Source organism: Procambarus clarkii, chromosome 44 (genome assembly GCF_040958095.1).
Source record: "Procambarus clarkii isolate CNS0578487 chromosome 44, FALCON_Pclarkii_2.0, whole genome shotgun sequence".
NCBI classification, from domain to species: Eukaryota; Metazoa; Arthropoda; class Malacostraca; order Decapoda; family Cambaridae; genus Procambarus; species Procambarus clarkii.
The window spans coordinates 21685737-21710191 of record NC_091193.1 but is presented as its reverse complement, the minus strand read 5'-3'; the positions used below and the strand labels follow the sequence as shown (position 1 = coordinate 21710191).

The 24455-nt window shown below is 36.1% G+C and overlaps 2 protein-coding genes across 2 annotated transcripts in view; one reads left to right on the top strand and one right to left on the bottom strand.

Annotated features, from left to right (window-relative positions):
• Positions 1-2324: 2324 nt before the first annotated feature.
• Positions 2325-18125, bottom strand: LOC123745348 (bleomycin hydrolase). Its single transcript, XM_045725827.2, has 10 exons — positions 18021-18125; positions 15127-15167; positions 13230-13384; positions 12028-12180; positions 11734-11879; positions 10301-10385; positions 9887-10135; positions 5652-5878; positions 3443-3563; positions 2325-3190 (listed from the first exon to the last, which is right to left on the bottom strand). Exons 2-10 carry the CDS (start codon positions 15134-15136, stop codon positions 2951-2953), a joined length of 1386 nt encoding a protein of 461 aa, XP_045581783.1. The 5' UTR covers positions 15137-15167; positions 18021-18125; the 3' UTR covers positions 2325-2950.
• A 1151-nt stretch (positions 18126-19276) lies between these two features.
• Tgs1 (Trimethylguanosine synthase 1) overlaps positions 19277-24455 on the top strand; it is a 15951-nt gene continuing 10772 nt past the window's right edge. The window contains exons 1-5 of the mRNA XM_069300797.1: positions 19277-19395; positions 20110-20268; positions 21067-21154; positions 21866-23121; positions 23649-24148. Coding sequence (XP_069156898.1) covers positions 20114-20268; positions 21067-21154; positions 21866-23121; positions 23649-24148 — 1999 coding nt within the window. The 5' untranslated portion in view covers positions 19277-19395; positions 20110-20113. The remainder of the gene's footprint in view (positions 19396-20109; positions 20269-21066; positions 21155-21865; positions 23122-23648; positions 24149-24455) is intronic.

The window sequence follows — 24455 nt, the reverse complement described above, 5'->3', positions numbered from 1 at the left end:
TGTTAGGAAGTTTTCTTTTAGCGTAAGAGTAGTGGAAAAATGGAATGCATTTAAGGAGCAGGTTGTGGAAGCAAACTCTATTCATAATTTTAAAACTATATATAATAGGGAAATAGGACCGGAGTCATTGCTGTAAACAACTGATGGCTAGAAAGGCGGGATCCAAGAGTCAATGCTCAATCCTGCAGGCACAAATAGGTGAGTACACACACACACACACACTCACTCCCCCCCCCCCCCCCACTCTCTTAATACTTCACACCTAACACTCTTCCTCTTTACCTCACAATCTTCCTACCTCACTCTCTTCCCTCCTACCTACACTCTTCCTACCTCACATTCTTCTTACCTCACTCTTTTCCTCCCAACACTAACACCAGAAGCTCATGTGAACAGAATAACATCAGCAGCATATGGGAGGTTAGCAAACATAAGAAAACATAATGTCATTTAAGAATCTAAACAAGGAGGCTTTCAAGTCCATACACACTGCCTATGTGAGATTATTACTGGAGTATGCAGCTCTAGCATGGAGCCCAAACCTAGTGAAGCATAAAGGAAACCTATTTAAATTAAAAGAGGTAGGACCAGACAACTTCAGTGGAAGCTGACTTGCAATTGGGTTGAAGAGACGTAAGCAAGTTCCTATTCTCTGTTTAGGTGGTGGCAAGTGGAATGCACCGACAGAAGTTTTTGAAGCCAATTCCATCCACAGCTTTTAAATAATAGATAAGCACTCTTCCTTGCTACCGCACCCCTTTCATTACTCCCCCATTCTATCTATCTCCACTTTTCCTCCTCAACATACTTTTGTTTCACAAGCGTTCATTTCTCAGAATTTGCGTTATTTGCACACATTTAACTCTCACTCACTTAATTCCTTTCTCCCTGTGTAGACTGTATATTCAAGTTCTAATTTGAGGAAGTTTATGTAAATATATATGGAGAAGTAGTTACGTAAATACATATGAATGTGGAGTTGTCTGCATTATATGGAAATTGTAAGCACTACACTGTATATTAATGGGAGATTAGGAATAAAATAGTAAACTTAATTCTAAAATATGCTGGTAGACTTTTATATACTGTATATGTGATTTTATATATATATATATATATATATATATATACTGTACTGTATATATATATATATATATATATATATATATATATATATATATATATATATATATATATATATATATATATATATATATATATATATATATATATATATATATATATATATATATATATATATATAACTGAAAACTCACACCCCAGAAGTGACTCGAACCCATACTCCCACAACTGGTATGTACAGGGACGCCTTAATCCGCTTGACCATCACGACCGGACATAAGGAAGTGATAGCCGAGGCTATATGAACCACTTCCCCGCCGGCACTCGGATGGTAATCTTGGGCATAGCATTTTATCAAACAACCATTCAGGCTTGTTTGCATTTGTGTTCCTCACGTGTGCCCCAAAGAATGAGGTGATTTGATAAAATGCTATGCCCAAGATTACCATCCGAGTGCCGGCGGGGAAGTGGTTCATATAGCCTCGGCTATCACTTCCTTATGTCCGGTCGTAATGGTCAAGCGGATTAAGGCGTCCCTGTACATACCAGTTGTGGGAGTATGGGTTCGAGTCACTTCTGGGGTGTGAGTTTTCAGTTGTATATAGTCCTGGGGACCATTCAGGCTTGTTTGCATATATATATATATATATATATATATATATATATATATATATATATATATATATATATATATATATATATATGTCGTACCTAGTAGCCAGAACGCACTCCTCAGCCTACTATGCAAGGCCAGATTTGCCTAATAAGCCAAGTTTTCATGAATTAATTGTTTTTCGACTACCTAACCTACCTAACCTAACCTAACCTAACTTTTTCGGCTACCTAACCTAACCTAACCTACAAAGATAGGTTAGGTAGGGTTGGTTAGGTTCTGTCATATATCTACGTTATTTTTAACTCCAATAAAAAAAAGTTTACCTCATACATAGTGAAATGGGTAGCTTTATCATTTCATAAGAAAAAAATTAGAGAAAATATAATAATTCAGGAAAACTTGGCTTATTAGGCAAATCAGGCCTTGAATAGTAGGCTGAGAAGTGCGTTGTGGCTACTAGGTACGACATATATATATATATTATATATATATATATATATATAAACAAAATACCTCTAATAAAATTATATTAAAGAAACTATATACGGAAAACTATCCATACTTGTGTTGATAAAACTTGTTAAATATTAAACTATATTTTAATAAAGTCAAATAAAAGAGTGTGTGAGGCATTAGTCAGAGATGATTATTAGACATGAGGTAATTAATGTACTATACTTTTTTACTGTCTAAATAAATAGCTGTCCCCCAAGCTATTTTAACTTGTAAAAAGTTAAATTAGAACACGAGACGAGTGTTCTAATTGAACGCTCGTCTAAAAATTAGACGAGTGACGAGTGTCACTTGTCTAATTTTAGACGAGTGACTTTTTTTAATTTTGTATCTCCTGCAATGAGGAATCTTCTTAAATGTTTTCCAGAATGATTTGTATTAGAATAAGAGGAAATAATACCTTCAGTTCATGCTAGATAAAAAAAACAAAAAACAAATTAACATCAAATAAAAGTGAAGTAAAAAAACTTTACACTCTACATTCATCAGAGCTACACGAGAACCATATATTTACCTGGAGAGAGTAAGGGATAAGTGTCAACCACAGACACCAGAGTGTAAGTCTTTACACCAAGGTAAAGACAAGCCGTCACCTCATATGTACTAGTACTCACTCGCCAACATATTCATTTGTAAAAGTAAAATGTCTTATCTGAACTAATGTTGAGAATTGCTTAAAAAAAATCTAAAAACAATTTATGATGCAGAAATATTAGCTTGCTAATTAGAAAGCTAAAATTAATGGCGTGTGTTTGGAATAGCCTCACGGGCCAGCGCTCCCATAGGGTCCCATGCGGGGAGCACTACTGGCTCCTGAGTGAACACTGCCAAAACTTCTTCTGGTACATGTTTCTTGTCCACCACAATTTCAAATACAAATTCACGGAACCACTCTGAAGTCATGATAAGATATCCCTTCTCTCCTCGGTCTTCTCCCCAGCTATTTTCTACTCGCCATTTTTCTGCAGTCCCAGATTCCTATAAAAATAATGAATGAATGAATTAGAGTAAAACCAACAAAATGTGAAGTGACAATCGTCAGCTGAATGAAACCACACCCTGATTTTTTTTTTATGAATTACCAATCATATCCCATAAAGAGCTTAATTTAGTCTTTCCTACATACTCACTGAGTTCACATTATTCATACACTTCAGTGTTAAAACCTATTCTCTCATTCATTTATTAATTGCTACTAAAAAGACTGAAATATAATAGTAGAGCACTTACATTGAGTGTAACTGCAGTGAAGATCATAGCGTGAGTCATGAGGGTTTCACCATATATGAGACGGTCTGCTTTACCTAATCCTATGTTTACCTCTACTCCAAAAGCTGATTTATAATCATGGCTGTGGGTAGAAGTTCACAATCCAATTAGTGTTTTGCAAATAGATAATCTTAATATGGGCTTCTGAAATTAAGAAATAGGACAGTACAACTATTTTAACCCTTAACACTCTAGGAATTTCTGTGCTAGATCCTAATGAGAGGTCGTAGGGTCTTGCCTCAGCGAAAAGCTAAGTGGGATAGTTATTTATTTATTTATTTAATAAAAATAAATAAATAAATAAATAAATTATAATATATATATATATATATATATATATATATATATATATATATATATATATATACAGTGGAACCTCTATTAACGAGTGGCTCTATTAACGAGTTTTTCCAGTAACGAGCAAGCCACTCGCAGCAAATTTGTCTCTATTGACGAGCTCGCCTCTATTAACGAGTGAAACCACATGGCGCTTCCAACTCGCGGGTTCTCGCAAATTCTCGGACACCTCCGACGCCAGTGTTGTTGTTGTATCTCACACGACAAGCATCCCTCTGGATTTATTTGAGCTTTTCTTTGGGTTTTTAGTGGTTTTGCGACTACAATTTGTAACACACGATGCCTCCAAAGAAGCTGCTTGCTAAAGATAGTGTTTTCAAGAGGAAGAAAGACAATTATTATGGATTTTCAAGAAGGAAATTATAGCAAAGCATGAGTGTGGTGTCTGTGTGATTGATCTCACAAGGAAGTATGGCAGGTCCTCATCAACAATTTACACCATTAGTAAGGGAATGAGGAGGTAAGGGAGGATGCTGCCTCTTCCACTGAGATCAGGGAAGTGTTTGGAATGTTTGAAAAGATGAACGCATTCTTGGAAAAGCTGCCCTGATAAAGCAGTGACAACCCAGTGTGTGAAAATGTTTAATTAATTTATCACTTTGTGATAACACTTTATGAAAGTGTTATCACTTTCGCAGGTATATGTCGCTTGAACGTAACACACTTTTTTTATCTTGAATGCACCCAAACATTGTGCTCAAGCGTCATTTGAGCAAATATTTCTTTAAAATCCAATTCTTATTCGATCGACTTGGGGATTGTATACATGTTTGCCATGAAATTTCCGTTTTCTTTAATAACCACATTGCCTATTTGAGAAAACGGCATTGTATTGTATCTTCGTGGTAAGACTATTATATTGTTGACACAACGAGTATAATCAACATAGTTTTTTATTTGGTGCTGGTCTAACGCATCCTTGTGTGACATTTGAAATGAAATTTGGGTGAAATTCCCAAGAAGAGAGAGAGCGCCTGACTCAGAGGTGGATTCTCCTTCCACACCATAACCCCTCTCCTCCTTCCCACCTCTCCATCGTCTCCCTCAAGCCAGCAACTACTCTTCATAAGGTAAAGTAAATATTAAAACACTATAACAAAACATTTATATTTACATGTGCAGTATTATATTTACATAAAAAAAAGTCATACAAGTATGGATGTTTTTGGGAGTGGAACGGATTAAATTTATTTCCTTTATTTTAAATGGGGAAATTTGTTTCCAAAGACGAGTTTTCCAGGTAACGAGCTCGGTGCCAGAACGGATTAAACTCGTTAATAGAGGTTCCACTGTATATATATATATAAAAGTTAAAAACTTGTTGGCTTTGCTTGATGTGACGGCATTAGTGACGTGCACTTGTTTGCTTGTTTTAGTTTAGGAGTTTTAGTTTGGGAGTTCCAAAAAATTTTGGATTTTTTTTTTTTCTAAAACAGCAAGTTAAGAGTCCTCTGGTAGGTTAGTTGGGCAGGAATTTCTCCTAAGGTTTCAAAATGTCATAAAAATCGTTAATTGAAAGCTTCCTCTCATAACCTAATCGAGTAAGCCGGAGGACTCTCAACAGAAAACAGGACAGTATGTCACTTTCATAAGCCGATTTCATTTCAAATTACGTTTATTTGGCCATACGGGCAAATGAGAGCGAAAAGCGATGTAATTTTAAGAGGACGGGTTGCTCTATCAATAAAAAATAGCATTAGCCTAATGTTTCATCCTTAACAACTGTAAACACTAACACACAAATTTAATTTCTGAAAGAAAGTAGCAAGCACAAAGGTAATAAAAGAAAGGGAACTTGACAAGCATAACTTACATGTCAATATCTTGAATACCAAGCTTGCCAGCAAATCTCTTGCCCACTTCACAGCCAAACCACACAGCTTCTCCAGCCTTTATACTATCACTAGCCAGTTTCATTAAGGTTTCCACAGGCTGGTTATTATAAATGGTTCGACGGCCTTCTACCATATTTCCTAAACAGTCAACTGTGTATGCAAGCCCATATGCATTATTAGGCCTAGGATCTGTTACTAAACATACCTGGAAAATTAAATTGAATATACACTATAGTATGCCATTTACTAACTTTAGAAATGAATCAGAAAAATATAATAGTTTAGCAGTTCTCTTCATCATGCAGAATATGAACAATAAAACAAAATTGTCACAGTGGTTCAGTAAGAGAGAGCAACTGACAGGCTGATTGAACTGGAGGTTCATACAAAAAAAAAAAAAATCAAGCACTGAATATAATGAAATGTTTTTTCTTTTCTAGAGGGCCCTTAGTATCTCACCAAGCTTAACCCTAGTTCCACCAAACCTTAGCTCAACACACCAGGCCTCTGAGACACATCCAACATTTACTGATCCAGGATCAGAATCTCTCTCACTTAAAGTGAGGAAAGCTTTGGATCAGATTAAACACAAAACTGAGAAAAGCCAACAAGAAAGAATTGGTACAAGAAAATTAAGCGATTGCTTGCAAGAAATGAAACACCCATAGGTAAACAAGACAATCATTAACAAAGTTCAAGAAGTCAATGGTGAGGCTACCCTCAGAGGACAGCCCCACACAGAAATTAAATGAACTGAAGAGACATCAGAATGCCATTGCACCATTTGAAAGTAAATGGAGGACAAAGTCCCATAGGTGACAGATCCACTGAAATGCTAGCAGGATCGCCTCAAACATCTGTACCTGAAGGGATAGACACTGCAGGCAAGGAGTCCACCGACACTGACCAATGCAGGGAGAGCCAGAGACAAGGGCCAGCCAAGGACTGATGTAACCGGAAAAACCTGCTCACTGAAGGAGGGCGGCACCACAGGATTGAAACCCCCTTAAAAAAAAACGAAGAAAAAGATGACAGAATCCACTCTGGGCAAAACAGAGCATGCAACACATGGCCCTCAGCAGTGGCAAAAGAATGCCCACTAGAGAAAGTGGGAAGTGCCCTCCACCAACTGTGGTTCAGTGAAATGGAATGGAATGCTAGGTTACACACAATGTGGGTGGTAGCAACATAATCATGAAGTATAAATAAAAACAAAGCAGTAGCTTCAGGTAGAACATAATGTCCTAGGGATACCCAACGCTACTTAACTGAAAACAAGAAGCAGACGATGGGCCCAGCAGAGGTTATAGCTGTTGAGCCAGTGTCACCCAGCTGAAGTGTGAGATGGTGGGCTGGTTGAGATCTCAGGTGACCTGAGCTGCAGTCCGGTGGTGGTCAGGCACATCACAGACTAGGTATTCAGCCAGCAGCAATGATTGTTTGCCTTGTTTACCTAAAGGTGCTAAATTTCCTTCAAGCAGTCGGCCGTTTTATTGTGCATATGGTGGGGTTTTCTCTTCTTCCCCTTGCCTTGATGAGTGAGCCAGAGTCAGGGCCTGGCTCCAAGTAGGTTATGGATGGGTCTGAGGCCTGGTGTGTTGGGATAGGGCTGGGTGGGACCAGAGTTAAGTTCAGGAAGCCACTGAGGGATCCTTTCTAGAAAAAATGTAAAGAACAGAAATTCATATTCTGAGCATTAGATAAATTACGAATCATTACATGTATAGCACACCAATATAAACAATAATGTACTTGGATGAATAATATTTGACCTTAAATGAGACTTCTTCCTTTAGGAGGGGGTTTTATTTTGTTTGGGTTTGGTTTGTTCATCCTTAGGTACATTATATCATATACTTTGCCCTTTAGCAACCTTACATCATTATTTCCATACTCATAGACAGACTCAGACTACATCTCTTGTTCCTTAATCATTGCACCATTGTGGACTGTACTAAGGCCTGCATCTCTTAGCTTTTTCACAGAGTGGTCATGTTGAGCTACCTTGAGATGGTTTCGGGGCTTAACGTAGCCTGTTTAGTAGCCCTGTCCTCGACCAGGCTTCCTTGCAAGTGATCTATATGCAAGTGAATCCTCAGCTGTATGTCCTTTGGAATTTTCCCACTCTCAAAATGTTTTTCTCTGTGATGTCCCATTTTGACCTCTGAGCATGGAGCTTCAGCCAATCCTATTGTACCTTGGTCAATTTTTTATCTCCAAGATTTCCAGACTACACATTTTGTATTGCAATTGGACAGCTCTCCTCCACTGTGTTGAAGTGTATACTCTTTGTATAATGCAGAAGCTCTTAAAGGTTCCTATCAACTGCCTATTCTGTTATTTTGGAACTCGATTCCATGCTGCAGATAGGGTTGGTATGGAGCTAATGTGGAACATTAACACTCGGATAAAGCATGAATCATGACCAATTATAATTATTGTAGTTTTGTTGACAGCATCACAATCAGTCTGAGATTCACATAATAATTTAAAAATTAGGTTTCGAGGGAATATGGGAAGCAAGTTCCTGTGAAAGAGACCTGGATGTTACCAAATTTCAATACACCCTTGTATCCAAGATTCTCCTGTGTGAGATTTTTCCATGTATCAGTCAGAATATGACGAGGTTCAAGTCTTTGAACCTGGTGCTGGTGAAAGTTCTTCCATTCTGAGTATTTTAAAAAACCAGCGTTGAATGTAATGAAACGCCATTTTCTGGGTGAGCCCTGGAGGCTCCTGGAGCTATCGTCGGACTGATATACAGTGCCCCCCCCCCCCCATTTACAAATTTAATCAGTCCCCAGAGACAAGTTGTAACTTTAAAATTTGTAACTAAACGAATTTTCCCCATTAGAAATAATGTAAATTTAATTAATCCCTTCCACACTCCCAAAAATATTAACTTCAAAATACATTTCATATATAATACACACATTTTCTACTAAAGTATTTACAAGTTATAACTTACCTTTATTGATAACTCTTGTTGGCATATGAAAGACAGTGAGGAGAGGTGTTACTGTTTGAGGTTTATTTACTACATCATATGTTAATTCACGGAGTAATGTGGTTACTGACATATGATTTATATAATTATTGTCTGGATTTTACATGTATGATGCCAATAAGGATATAGTTGATCTATGTGGCTGAAATGGAGTTTATCTTGACCCTTGAAAAATCCTGCTCTTATTAGTTAATAGTAAATCCTGTTACTCATTACACCTGTTACTTACAGGTGAACGTGGTTATTGTCATATGACAATTATCATCTGTGGGTGCACATTGGTGGCTTACGCCTTTGTTTCAATCTATACTGTTGTCCATATGATGCCAATTAAATGCCATATGTCACTGCCCAGTGCCCAACACCATTGAATATTATGTTCATATACTTTTCACTGCTCTATACTGGTTGTAATGGAGTATACCAGGTAAACCACTCATCAATTGAAACATTATCATGTGTAATGTGAATTATGTGATTTATCAACTTATTCAACACACACACACACTCATAAACAAAGAGAAACAAGTTGTGTAACATGGGGATAACACAGGAAGTGTCACAGCAATGTCAGATATGAGGTGTTGACAGGCGCCAGACACAACCACCATGTAACCTTACACAGCCAAAGACCAAAGGACCAAAGACTGGACCAAAGAGCCAAAGCTCAAACCCCGCAAGCACAATTAGATGAGTACAGCGCCTCCATCCAACGAAACCATAAATATTCACTTAGTTTCTATAATAAAAAATTATTTTTTGGAATTTTTTGTTTACTTTTTTCTTCTTTGCGTATAGGTGAGTATGACAATGTTTCCATAGCTGTTGCCCAAAGGTTAAGATGTATGTTTGCACCAAAAATAATTTTTCATAACCTATAAATGGCTTAATTACTATCTGTGATTACATCCTGTGCTTGAATTGTCAAATGCAATTTTTTTAAATTAGCTTTGTGAATTTTTTTTTGACATGCACACCACAACATAGAGCTTAATTAACCAAGCCATTTAAGGGTAAAAAAAAAAATAAAATAAAGTGATTTTCAATAAAATTGAAGCAAATCAAAATCCAAAGGATCATGACTGTTCAAGAAATTAAATAATAAGTATTGTAAATTATTATTTATGATCAAGACATTTTATAGGTTATACAATATGTATGAGAAATCCAACTTAAAGGAAAAACAAAAAATATAAATACACAGACCTTGTCTTCAACATTATACACTGCTTTCACATATTCATTGTAGAATTCTAGTGGAGTTAAGGGGCCAACTTTATGATATGACTTAGCCTTGTCATAATATTCCCAAGTAAAGGTTTGAGGAGGAATTCCAAGGCAGACAGACACAATACGATATATTTCACTCATCTGACGTATAAGTGTATCCGTAACTGCAGCATCATCCCCATTTTTGTTTATTACTGTGCGCAGCTCTCGAGTGTACTCTCTTAACTGAAAAAATAAAATATAAACGTTTAGGCAGAAGCATGCCTCTTACACTCAATATTACAAGTGATAGACAATCCCAAATGTAAATTGTCTGTAGTTTGTGCAGTGGCAAAGAAAATTATAATGAATTATCAAATATAAATACTAGTACATTTCTCGAGTGTTTACCTTACTCTGTAGGATTTTGTTCATCCTAATGGAATTTTCTGCACTATATGATTCTGGGAAGGACTTTTTGGGCATCACACCATACCTAGAAATATTACAACAAATTATAGAGAGGTTTGAATCTTACCACTGTACTATCTATTTTAGCCTCTTAATTACCTACAGTGTAGCACAAAAACTTAATTATAGTACAGTACACATATACAGTATTCAGAATACAGTACTTACATCCTTCCAAACATCACATGAAATCAAATGGTAAATCTCTATACACCATATTAAATAATTAAAGTAGTAAAATAACTAAAGCCAACAAGAAGGATTGGCACGAGCAAAACTCATTCAAATACACACAATGAAATTAGAAGAGCTTGATGCATCCATGAGAACATACTGAGGGCACACAATGGGATTGAACCTACATCCCTTCATACATCATTGCTTAAAATTTAATCGACATCATCCAAATAAAAGTTTTGTATGTTAACTCAGAATACAATAATTACATGCACCACGCATTTAACACTTTGCGCGGCCTGGCATGCACGCCCCACCCCACCCCAAGGTCGGCCTGGTGTTTCCCATGAGCGCGTACCCACTCTAAAAATGTGTATACTCTTTCCAGTGTTTTGACCTCAATTTTCGTGCTATGTCATTCATTTTGGTATCAAATTGTTCGCAATAGAATTCTCTAAAGGAATATATGCATATAAGGTCAAAAACTCTGGAGTGTCCCCCACAGCAAACCCGAAAATTGGCCGAGCATTACCCGTGAATGCCCACAACTACACTAAAATGTGTATACTCTTTACAGTTTTCTGTAAAGGGTATACACATACCAAACTTGGTAGCAAAAACAGGCATTCGGACACCACTGTCATATTTTCTTACGAGTTCTTTTTTTTACCTTTATCATAGTTCTAACTAATTTTCTTTTTTGTTTGGCTCTTATCACTAACCTTCTTAGGTGCTGTGGTGACTTATTTATGCTAAGAATGTAAAAAAATATCCAAGAAAACCACAAAAAAGCTTACAGAGAAGTTTAATAGGGTTGCACACTGAATGACAGCTACTGGGAATCTGACTCATTTGTTACTTGTGTGTACATTTGAATGCTGAGCAAATAGTCAACTAACGTGCATTTTATTTCTTGAATAAAGTTTTTGAATGCCAAATTGTTAGAATTCGGAGCCATTTGAGTGCCGAGGTACCAGTGTATACAGAAACCTTTAACTAGCACAAATACCCTTAATGAGGACATAAATTATTATGAGCTATTTCAGAAACAGTAATACTGTACATGATCTAGACATCCTCTACCCTAACATGCTCATTCAAATTATAACCTTTGATGTATACTCTAAATGAATTCTAACATCTAAAATAAAATTGAATTAAAAGCACATTATAACAGACCAATTTATTATTTTTACCGAGTAATAAGGTTCACCAGCATGTCCCATTGACCTCCGTCACAAGTTGGGTCGTGAAGAAGAAATGAGACAAGTCGACCCTCAACCTCCTCTCCTCGTTTGGCACACTCAACCATCTTGTTCAGGAAATAGTTGCAGCGCTCTATCTGTTCATACAAAAATGTAATCAGAACTTCACTGTTAGTTTAAGATTCATATACTAAGCACTAATACAAAAATAATAAACTGAAGATTTGTATCATTAGGATATATAGACATCATACATTTCTGACATTTTATACAGTGAAGTATTACCTTATCCCAAAAGAAGAGATATGACTGTGAGAATTCAAATTCTTCCAAGTTGTGATGTTTGACAAAGGGAAGTCGCATCACATTAAGACAGGCAAAGATCCAACAACGTCCAGAAGATTTCTGGTTGGTAACTGGTCGCCCTTCACTCTCAACCTACAAATGAAATTCCATAATACCAATATGTTCCTTCCTTCATTAATTTAGACAACACCACTCTCAATTCCACATCTCTCTCACCCTTTCTTCAGTCTCTCAAACTTCTTTCTTAAACAAATTTTAACTGAAATGCTCTTGCACTGCAAGTGATTTTCTTGTGCTTATAGTATTTAAAAATCAATTACATTCCATACATTTGTGTAGGTTTCTTATTCCTTTTGATAAATTATTACTCATGAGCACCTCTGAAAGTATATACAGTACCAAACATATACCAATCAGAAGTTTGTTCATTACCTTCACATCTATTTCCCTACACTCAACTTTAAGAGAAAATATAATAAAAACTAATGTTGAGAAAGGTAATTAGCACACCAGGTAGATACACCAGGTAGATAGATAATGGCTACGAGATGGGGGTAAAAAGATCTAGAGCTCATTTCCCCATAGCCACTTATTGGTAAGCACTGATAGATAAGCACACCAGCAACTTCAAGAGCAAGAGATCCCAGATTCAAGCTAAGGAAACAAGGGTGCCCCCAAAAAATTTAAAACAGAGTGGTAGATGGTTGGAACAAGTTTAGTGAGAGAGTAGTGGAGGCCGACACCGTCAGTAATTTCAAAGCATTATATGACAGTGCTGGGAAGACGGGACACCACGAGTGTAGCTCTCGTCCTGTAACAACACTTAGGTTATTACACTTTGGTAATTACACACAGTACTCAAAAAGCTTCAGAGCAATAGCATTTACTTATCACAGCTTTAAAGGTTTACAAAATACTATACTGTACTAATCATTAAACCTAAGGTGTTAAATAACTCAATCCAAGGCTCAACCTGGCATTAACTGGTAAATTTTAAGGCTCTTAACTACTCGTTCATGTGCACCATTTTATTTCTCTGCCTCTTTTAAAGAGGAGCACATGTACTGTAATGTATTACCAATGACTGAAAATTTCGTTTTCTGTTCCATTTAATCCATAATTTTGTTAAAGCATCATTTTATAACACAGTATGGCAATCAAAATTTTTTAAGTGAACTGACCTTGTGGGTAAAAACATGATTTGTTGAAATCACTTTGCTGCGACGTACACACATCTCTAATGGATCTGTCTTAAAACAAGCATTCATAGCCAACAGAGAGCTTGATTCACTCTCAACCTGTTCCCGAAACTGCTCCACCAACTCGGAGGTTAATACTGCAATAAAATATTACATAATAAACAAACAACACTGCATCACCAAAGAAGACACCAGGAATTTCAGTATACTGTGAATCTATAGTTCGTAAGCTCTCTTATTATTATTATTATTTACAAAATTTGTATCATAATTTGTTCAATTAATCTAGAAATGTAACCTTTAGACATGTGTTAAATACCTACATAATTACTGTACATACAATATGTGCATGTCCTTGCCATCACAGTATGTGGCTGACCATCTTACTCATTCTTCAGTCCCTAGGACTGAAGAACCAGTCCCTAGGACTGAAGAACCAGTCCCTAGGACATTTACCCGTTTTGCTTGTACAGTAGCTCCATTTGTAGCGCTACCTTCACACATCACGTATATTACATACACTTTATTGAATCCCTTAAATTTGGAAGAACATAACAAATCTCCATAGTACCACCAGGATAATTAAAAATCTGTTTGGTGTAAAGTGAAGGCTTCTACACTATTGTAATGAAATTATGGTACCTATCGACTGCTAGCTGCTGGCTTAAACAAGAACTTTTTAGATCAAGGTATAAAAAATTTAATTCATAAACTGCACGTGCTATTTCTGTACCAGTTTTGACATGTGGGGAAAAAAAAAAAAAAAAAAAAAAAAAAAAGCATTTAATGTACAGTAATGAAACACCATTTTCTGGGTGAGCCCCGGAGGCTCCCTGGAGCTATCGGGCTAATGTGGTATATTAGACCAGAGCATTGTCTACATAAATGATCTAACAGATGCAATACAGAATTATATGTTTGCAGATGAGGCTATTATACCGGGGAAGATAGACCTATATAGAATATATTACAATCTTTACAAGGTAAATGACAGCTATTACTATGAGGGCTGATTTAAATAATAATTTTCCAACTGTATTTTCATAATTAAACAACACACTTACATAAAAAAGTTTCAAGGCTTTGACAATATTTTCGAATTTGGAAAAACATGGTAAGCATAATAATTTTTTAGTGAAGTTTCTCAGTGCATATTTTGGTATAATATGTATGCTGAGCGTGCTATAACAAACTTCCAAAATACTTAGTGGATAACAAAGCTTGAGACTAATAAAATAAATTTTTCCAAAATCTTCATCCACAAATTCTGGGCCAACAACTTGAAGAGATCTTAGATACACAAAGGGAAAAAATCGATTGTTTCACATCGTATATATGCACCCTGTGAAATAATGAATGCAAGATAGATACAATGAGATTATCACAAATAGCTAACACTGCAAAATAGGTACTCACTCACACCTACTCATGCCCTTGCCCCTCACTTTCACCCTTATTCTCACTCTCTGCCTCACCCTTGTCCTCACTCTTGCCTTCTCCCTTGTTCTTACTCTTCCCCTTGCCCTCACACTTTCCCTTGTCTTTGCTCTTCTCTATGTCCTCACACTCCCCCTTCACCCTCACCCTCAACCCTTCCCTCTGCCTTCACTCTCGCCGAACAACTCAAATACATGCACAAGCATTCCAGTAATGTACAACTTTGTCATGTCTGGGAATGAAACCCTATTTTTCTCTTATGTTAGTACAGTACATGTATTAAATTTATGCTGTATAGAATGTTTTAATATACTATAGAACAATTTTTACAGAAACATTACTATAGTGTATGTAGTGATAAGGGTCAGCTGTATGCTTATTAAAGCTTGAAACTGAGAGAACACAGCAGGAATAAAAGATACGAGAAGCTATTTATACTTACCAAGGGTCATCTTGAAAAACTGGGGGGTAGGAGGGCCAAAACTGAAAATAAAAATAAATATATCAGTGAGGAGCAGAATAAGTAAAATACTGTAATATTGTAACAATTTTTTTACATATTCATGAAATAAATACAGTACAAGCACAAATTCATATACACATGAGGAATCTTGTGTAAGGAATCATTCAGGACCTCGTCTACCACTTATGTCAGACCAAACTTGGAATATACAGATCCAGCCTGGAGTCCATACCTAGTTAAACACAAGACAAAGTTAGAGAAGATTCAGAAATACGCCACCAAACTAGTCCCAAAATTGAGAGGTATAAGCTATGAGGAAAGGCTAAGGGAGCTGAACCTCACATCCCTGGAAAACAGAAGAGTAAGGGGAGACATAACCACCTACAAAATTCTCAGGATAATTGACAGGGTGGACAAAGATAAACTCTTTAGCACAGGAGGAACACGAACAAGAGGACACAGGTGAAAACTTAGTACCCAAATGAGCCATAGACACATTATAAAGACTTTTTCAGTGTCAAATAGTTAACAAATGAAATGCATTAAGCAGCAATGTGGAGGAGGCAGACTCCATACACAGTTTCAAATGTAGATTTGATAGAGCCACTAAAGAATCTGTACACCAGTTGATTGACAGTTGAGAGTGGGGACCAAAGAGCCAAAGCTCAACCCCTACAAGCACAACTAGGTGAGTACAACTAGGTGAGTACATAGAAGCACAATGTGCCCTAATAGAACTATAGTTAGCAGTTCTTATTTAATATCCAGTCCTGCTTCCCAGGGTAGAATCCAGTGTATTTGTTTATCCTCTGAGTGGATAAGTGAGTGAATGCTAATTTTATTAAGATGCAAACCACAATGATGTAGACTTGCAGACTTGCATAATGTAACTACAGTACATTTATAATAGTTGTCTAGAACTAACGACATTTAATTCTTGCTGACACATTGTAAACCTACTTATATAAAGATAAGTAATCTATAACAGTACTGTAATAGTATAAACAAATCCACAAGGGCCGTGATGAGGGTTCGAACCTACGTCCGAGAGGATCCAAGATGCGCCTTAATCAACTGTGCTACGACATGGTTAAAAGGATTGCAACTAAGAGTTCATCTGACTTCACACGTGTACTGTACGTACATACAGTACTAGGTGTACTGTGTACAGTACATGTGTGTGTACTGTACATACACATGTGTTCTGTGTGTACTGTAATAGTATATTTTAAATTGATACAAGCATACATAATAGAGTACTACAAACATTTAATACACACATATGCTATTACAGTGCAGTTTCCTATCAAATTGTTGGCATATACAGGATATATCTTTATACCACTTGCCAAGATAATTATAGTACTTTAAATGATGATTAATAGGTGTGTAATTTGAGTACGAGAAAAATATCTGCTTTCACTCAAGTTAATATGACAATCCAGGTAACACTTCAGGTTTCCCTTTAGTCTTCCAAATTATATAATAAAGTATACAGGTATAAGCACTATAATTATTGTAACGATTACTACTGATAGTAGCGAGACACTCAGGAGGAGCCATGAGGAGGCTTCAAACCTGCTCACTTGGTACCCCTAAGCTCGCAGCATAGACCACCATGCCACAACATGGTAAAAGCAACGCAACCTGGGAATCCACTGAATCTTCTAGGATTCTTTTGACTTACAACTGAAGCTCACTCAAGGTTTTAAGCACTGTCCCTCCCCTATGCACTCTGGCTAATTGTCTAGTAGTTCTCCAACAGTTCTCGTCAAATGCACAATGAAATCACAAACACGATGCAAGAAAATCATTGCTCCTACTGATTTTCTCACTAATACATCATGTTAATGTGATTTCACTGTGCACTAATAGTAGTGTTATTTCATCAGTTTCATTAATCTGCATTCTTGCTACTATTCATAATACATAATACCAATAATAAATAATATCCGCTACAGGAATAATAAAAAATACAGTAATGATAACAACAATGTTCCACAGAAGGGGCTAGCCACTTTATCCCGGGGTATACTTGCTTCTACGGCATGTTTTCTGGGGTAACGATTATAGATGACAACCTAGAAGATTCAGTTACTAAACTACAGTAGTACACAAGGAGGCACTGAAAATTTCAAATAGCATCAAGTGAAGAAAAATGCAAAGAAACTCCTGGGTGATGGTACACCTAAAGAACACAAGTGTTAAGATCTGGTCAGTGTTGTAATCATGTGAAAAACTAATCCTTGACCCTGGGATGTAGACAAACTAGTAGTAGTCCAATGACAGCATATGCTATTAGATATAGAACACAAGTAGTATAAAATAATAATAATAATAATGATTTTTGTGTGCATATTTTCATGAACATATTATTATTATTATTATAGCAATATAAATATAATTATTAAAATTAATTATTAATATTATTACTACAATAAAGTACTGTACAAGCCCTTCAATCCAAGAATTTTTGCTTTACTGAATATTTTATGTTCTTTTTGATAATTCTCAGCGAATTTTATTTATTTTTTAAAGAATCTCCTAGTCAGAACAGTGTCAATATGAGGAACCCAATATACTGTATATAAAACTTTCAATAAACTATAGTTAATGATGAATTAACCCATAATAAAAAAATTACGGCTTTAGAATGCAATTTTAATTGCAATAAATACTGAATATTGAGAAATAAAATATTTATTTTAAAGTTTGTGTGTATCCAATTATAAACTTCACCACGTCATGTGCTCATCAAGTCTACAACCGATGAAAATCCACCCTTATCTCTCGTATTTAATCAAATTTGCAATAGTTAAATTCAATCCAATAAGCATGAACGACACGAGATGAGGAGAGCATGCCCCATGCACCTGTGAAATATGCGGCCAGCAGCAACAGCAGCAGCTCACCCACTGGAGGTAACACGTAATGAAGTAAATACTGTTGCTCCGGCGACCTCTCACAGCACCCGCGGGTCCAACACAACTCACCACTCCCACCTAATTATCTACTAATTATCTTATAGCAGTAACTAGTAGTGCAAAACACAAATAACTCGAAGGAACGGGATAATGTATGTTTTAAATATTAACTTCAGATAAGTACTCTCTTGATTCTTACAACTTTAAAAATTCATTAAAAATTTGTGAAATATTTATAAAGTATACCACTGTAATTTATTTATTTATTTATTTATATACAAGAACGTACTTTGCGGGTTAACAGAGAACATAGAAATTAAGTTGATTTTACATTCTTGTAAAGCCACTAGCATGCATAGCGTTTCCGGCAAAAATTATCAGAATAATCCTGGGATATCGTTGATTACGGTAATTGCAGGTAAATTACACTCCCAATAGACAACACTAATTGTATACTCCGTAAACAAGACCTAATTGGACCTTAAGGCACCTGGGGTAGAAGTGCCTTGGGATTTCTCAGAGAATTGGGTTCCAGGCTCGTCGACATCACCAGAGACCCAAGGGCTGCCAATCTCTTGTTTCAGCGCCTCAGTGTGGGTGATCCAGAGGGGAAACGCCCGCTGCGTTATCGGTTCCTGTCTGAAGCGGAGGAGCTCCAAGAGATCCATAACCTTTAATCAATTGTATTAACCAGTGTACATAATGTAACCTTTAAATATCTAATAAAACACAACAAAACACAAAAGGAAGGGGGTACTAGGAGAAAAGCACATAGAAACTGTATTGGAGGGGACCTAAATATCCCCTCTAATGCGTTATGTGTGCTTTCCTACGAGGCTAAGAGTCTCTTTCTTCCAGCCAGAGGTGATATTTCCTTTTATATTTATATAAAAAATCTAAATCTACTGATGAATTCAGTTTCCTTTTTTCGTCATATTCCGTTATTAAATTAGTTTATTTCTAGGCAAAGTTGCGTATATAAATGTTATCCAGTTTTTACACACTATGTATATCTGTAATTTGTCATAATTAAAAAAAATGGCCAAAAGCGAATCCCTTTCTGAAAAATAAAAGACAAACTTTTATTATGTATGATTCCAATAATTACTTACATAATTAGTTTATAAGACAATATATGATATTCATATCCATAAAGCATCTTGGAATTCATATAAATATTAATTTACTCCCGCTGCTGGAGCTATATGCTAGCAATTTCAATATGGCATTCCAATAATTTTATCCCGTGGGTCTCTGGGTCGGTTGTGGCCTCATGATACAAACGTTGGCGAGGAGGTCAGGCTGGGTGGCTGTGTTGCTCTAGGTGAGGCTTAAGTCTAGTCTTGTTCACTTATTTGATTGAGTTCATTTACATTCCTTACGGGCTCACCATAGCCCGTGCTACATGGACATTTCGTTCTTAGTAGCTAAATCTAAAACAATAACAACATTTATTTTCCACAACCACCCCATACCCATCTTGTGGGCGGTAGTGGAAAGGGTTACAGAGGCACATAATGGGCTCAGGGACTGAACCCCACAATTCATTTAGCTAAGGAAGTTACAATCTTGATGAGCTAGTTACAAAATTCAATATAAGTAATCACATCAACAATGGGTTCGAGATCGACCACAAGTACGGTTTCTAAATTAAGCAACTGACATATGTGGAGAGCTAGTGTCACAATTGATATGTTTGTCCTGCACACCGCCCTACTATAGACCAAAAGGCCTAATCTTTTAGGATGATATCCTCCTCTTGCTAAAACCTTGGGTGGCTGAGTTGGTGGTGACCTGACTACTTGTCTAAGGTGTGTGTATACAGACGTATATACATAGACTGCCTATTCCTGAAAAAATAAATTATTATTAATTATTAAATTATTTTGCCTAACAACCAAGTTTAAATAAATGTCTTCCCTATTGCATATCAATAAAGCTTATCCAAAGCTTCCAGCTTCTTCATTTTAAAAATTATGCAAATATTTTGTTTAATTTGTTCCTGACTGCTAATATGCTTTTTTTTTTTTTTTAACAGAATCATGGGTCTCCCAAGATACATAGAGACAACATGGTGTGGACAAGGTATGGCTGTATTAAAATTTACAAGCAAAGATGAAGAAGCTGGGGATCATTGTGAAGAACGCTCTGCCGAGGTGGGCAAGATTAAGTGTTATATGTCATCACATCATATTAGGTAAGAAAAATAGTTACTGTAGCCTGTACATATTTAGTGTGTGTGCATTTAAGTACAGTACCTGTTACTTTTTAACATTTTTCATGTTCCTAAGTAATAGTACAGCTGTTCAGTGTACAGAATTCACATATAGCAATAAACTTCAGATTTCATTGCTTGTTGCACATTCTTACAACATTGTTGGTGGTGCAAGGTTAGTGACACCATGTGAATACCAGTGCTACAAAGAACAGACTAGCCACTGCCAGCATCTGTCAATCTCTACTTACAGGGGAAAAGAGCATTTTCAAATCTCCAATGTCTCTTCTAAGTATTAAAAAGTGGGCATAAAACTCAGAACCTCACTTTAAGATAACAGGTGAATCAATCAAATCTTTCCGCTCTTGTCATGAGATAGTGGGCCCAGTCCATGCTGGGTTTGGGTGAGATGGCCACGTCACTTTGTCCTGTGCCCAAATAGCTATGTTAGTATGGTGGTCTGCATGTTAGCTGTTTACATATTCTCTTACTATCATGTCATTCTCGGCTTACTTTTATGGTTTCCTTCCTTGGTGCTGTTGGGGGTGACAGGCACCTGACTGGAACACTGAGCTTTTGAAGCATTAAGAAAAGTAAATGTCCTGGAGTAAATCTTCTATGCAATGGAGTGCTACAGTGGACTATATTGTACATGTAATGATTAGTGTTTTCTATATGCAGTATAAAATACTTGTAACCAAGATAGTTGGAAAACTCGGTTTAGTTTAGAAGTTTAGTTTAAAATTTGGCTTCCTGGTAAATAGTATTTTTTATTAACAGGGAATATGAAAAGAAAACTTCGACAGGTGCTGATGAGCATACAGATGATGACAAGTCCCAGAATTTTGTGACTGATTCTGAAATAAAGGTAAAGATAATTATTCATTTGTATACAGTATACATTATGTGTAAGGAAGTAAATTAATTTCATTACCACCGCCATTGCTACCGTCACCACGATATCCATTTCTCTTTCTTTATCTGCCTACATTTCCTTCAGCATCTCCAACTTTATACACATCTTTTCTTCCTTCATTTAATTTTTAATGCATTCTTTGTACACACCATCACCATCTGCTCCCATACTCTTAACCATCTTAGTAGGAAACATAAATGCCCATGTTTCGAGGGAAGTGTGATACATGTGTGTGTGTTAATTTGATGCAATGTCAGTGATAACAGTTACTAAGAAGAATGGGAGTAGCAGAATCTATAGAATTAAAAATGAAAGGAGAATAAATATGAATTCTTTGGGAATAAATCAGTTGGAGTCGTGATGAGGATATGAACCTATACTCTTAGTACAGTACTCTCAAGCAATACTCTTATGTACTGTATTCTAGAATACTGTACATAGAATACTAAAGAATACTCTTATTTATTCTATGGGTCAAATTTTTGGTAAAGAAACAACATAATACAAACTATTTTAAGACTGAGTTGCAGTTGACTAGACACAACATTTAGATGATGTCATGGTTGAATAAAGAAACTGGTAGACCAAAGTAGAAACAGAAAAGAATGTGAAAATTTAGGTGGATTAGAAGAAAAAATAATAATGTTACATTTTATTTTTCAGGTAGATGTGTGTCCTCCAGGAGTAACACCCGAACTGTGGCAGTCTTGGTTGGTGCATTGGGAGGCCTGGAAAGACATTTACATTCCTTTATCCTGGGTACATAAGTACCGAAAACACTGCACTCCAGATTATGTAGAGTGGCACGATTCATATCTGGAAGAATACCCGTGGATAATTCCTAGTATTACTGATGAGTTGGGAAACAGTGACTGTGAACTAGATACAGAGAGTAACTTACTGGCAGATGAGATGAATTCTGACGAGGTTAATCATATAGATGGTGAGACCATTCAAATCAACTCTCATCCCAATTCGAAGGAACAAAACTCAAATTGTGAATTGAATTTGTTGGAAAGTAATGCTGCACAAAATATAGAAGAAAGTGAGAAGTGTATTGATAATCAAAATAGTTCAAATAATATTGAAATACAGACTGTACTGGAAAACTCTTCCAGTCAAAACTTAGCTCCTAAAAATGTGAAGAAAGATATTTTAGATTCACTTTATGATAAACATTCAGACAAAAGGTACTGGGTTCACCTTCGTAATTTTTTATATGGTTTTGATATTGAAGTGGATGATGGTGTGGATGAATTCTTCTACCAGAAAGCTGGTATACATTTTGATAAAAGCAGGATCATTAATAACAGTGCTGAACAAGGGTTACAAAATATAGAAGAAAATGTAAGTGGAATTGTAGATACCTTTGGGGGACAAGGGGAGGGGAATGAACACAGAGAAGATATGGAATATGATATGAAAGTAAATTTGCAAGATTCCACCATAGAACTAAATATTAAAACTGAAAAACAAAATATGGAAAATACTGTGCATACATTTACTGATAAGCAGATTCAGCCCACTGTAACTGAAGGTCTGAAAGACTTGAATGATAAGAACACAATGGAACATTGTCAAAGGACACCATCAATGGACAAAAATGTGGTTGATGTGTGTGTGTCGGCAACACCTGTAGACTACACTAGCTGCGAATTTATGAACACAGAACCTACTCATGGTGAGAGCAGCAGTGTGGCTTGTGATTCTTCAGAGTATTTGATTTCAGAAGAACTCGATGAAGCAAAATTAGTTATGCAAGACTTAACAGATGAGTCGAAGAATGATCAAATATCTGAAGTTGAATCATCTGTTGACACTGAGGAAAAGGAGGATGAAAGTGGCAGTCTCCCTACTGCTCCACTTAGCATTAAGAAGCTCATGACTAAAAAGAAAAAGAAAAAGCCAGTTAAATCCAGGTAAGTCTTCTATATTATATATTCTGAAAGCTAATGAACATTAAAGTATTTATCATTTAAGTTTTGTTATAGGTGTTCTACTGATGAAATTAATAAATAATGAAAGGTGGTTTGACAGCATTTCTTCATATTGCTTATTGTATTATTTTAAGCAAAATAATACTTTGGTAAATAATATAAAAATCAATGATTATGCTCTAAAAATCATAAAAATTAGACACAAGTCTACTAAATGTAATTTGGTTGATAAGTATAAGAAGGAACATGTATAAGGTAAGCATGAAAGTGAAGGCTGCTGCTAATGATGAATAAAGGCAAGCCATGTACCTACAGTGAAAAAAAAAACTTCAAAGAAAACGGTATTTCTGAGTTACATTACTGTGACGATTGAACTTGGATTACCAAGGTTATACTTGCTTGTTGTGGTACTGCATAGCTTCAACTAATACTGCATTGGATAAACAATAAATTACACGTTGATTATTTTGAAATGCTGAATACTATTTTTAATTATTATTTAATTTCAGTGGGCGTGCAGGCCTTGGCTGGGCTCTGCAGTATATCCAGTCCCAGGAAGGCGAGATTAGGAAAAATGGAAGTGAGAGAAAGTCCTTGGAAGTAACATCATTATATCCTAAAGACTCTGCCAAAAAGGCAAGCAGTAAAAAATTAAAATACTCTTCCGAAGATCACAGTAACCAAAATATTTATAGTACTAATGAAGGTGCTATGAGTGAATGCAAGGATGAAGGAAATCTTAATGGAAAAGTTAATGGTTCCACCTCACAACTTGTGTGTAAGTGTGACAGAAGCAACAGTGCCTCTTCACAGGGTATTAACAGTTCTGATGAATCGGGCTCCTATGATGCCAGCAACCTTGTTACCTCTGCAGTAGTTTCCAAATGTGACAGTGATAAGGATCAAGGGGAGACATGGCTTAAGCGTTTAAACGAAATTGCACATTTTACAAGTTTTGTGGTGACAAGTGCATTCCATTTATTTGGTCTGATGTTTCCTGTATTCTCAGGTATGTAGAATGTTGATTTCCCAGTGCATTATCCTTTGTAAATTATTCAATGTTTCATAAATGTTATGGATACTGAAGCTTTCAAGATAATTTTCAGAATAAATATCTTTAATTTCTATAATTATAGTTTTCTGGTATAACCTTGAATTCCCGTAACCTACTGCAAGTTTTTTGTTTCATGAGGTGAAGCTCTATGGTGGAGCTGTTCAGATTTGTAAATGCCATGCTGTGTGTACCTCCTTCGCATATGTGGTTGATGCTACCTTGTTTGTGTACCTTCCATGTTACTGTTGGAATTATATTCACT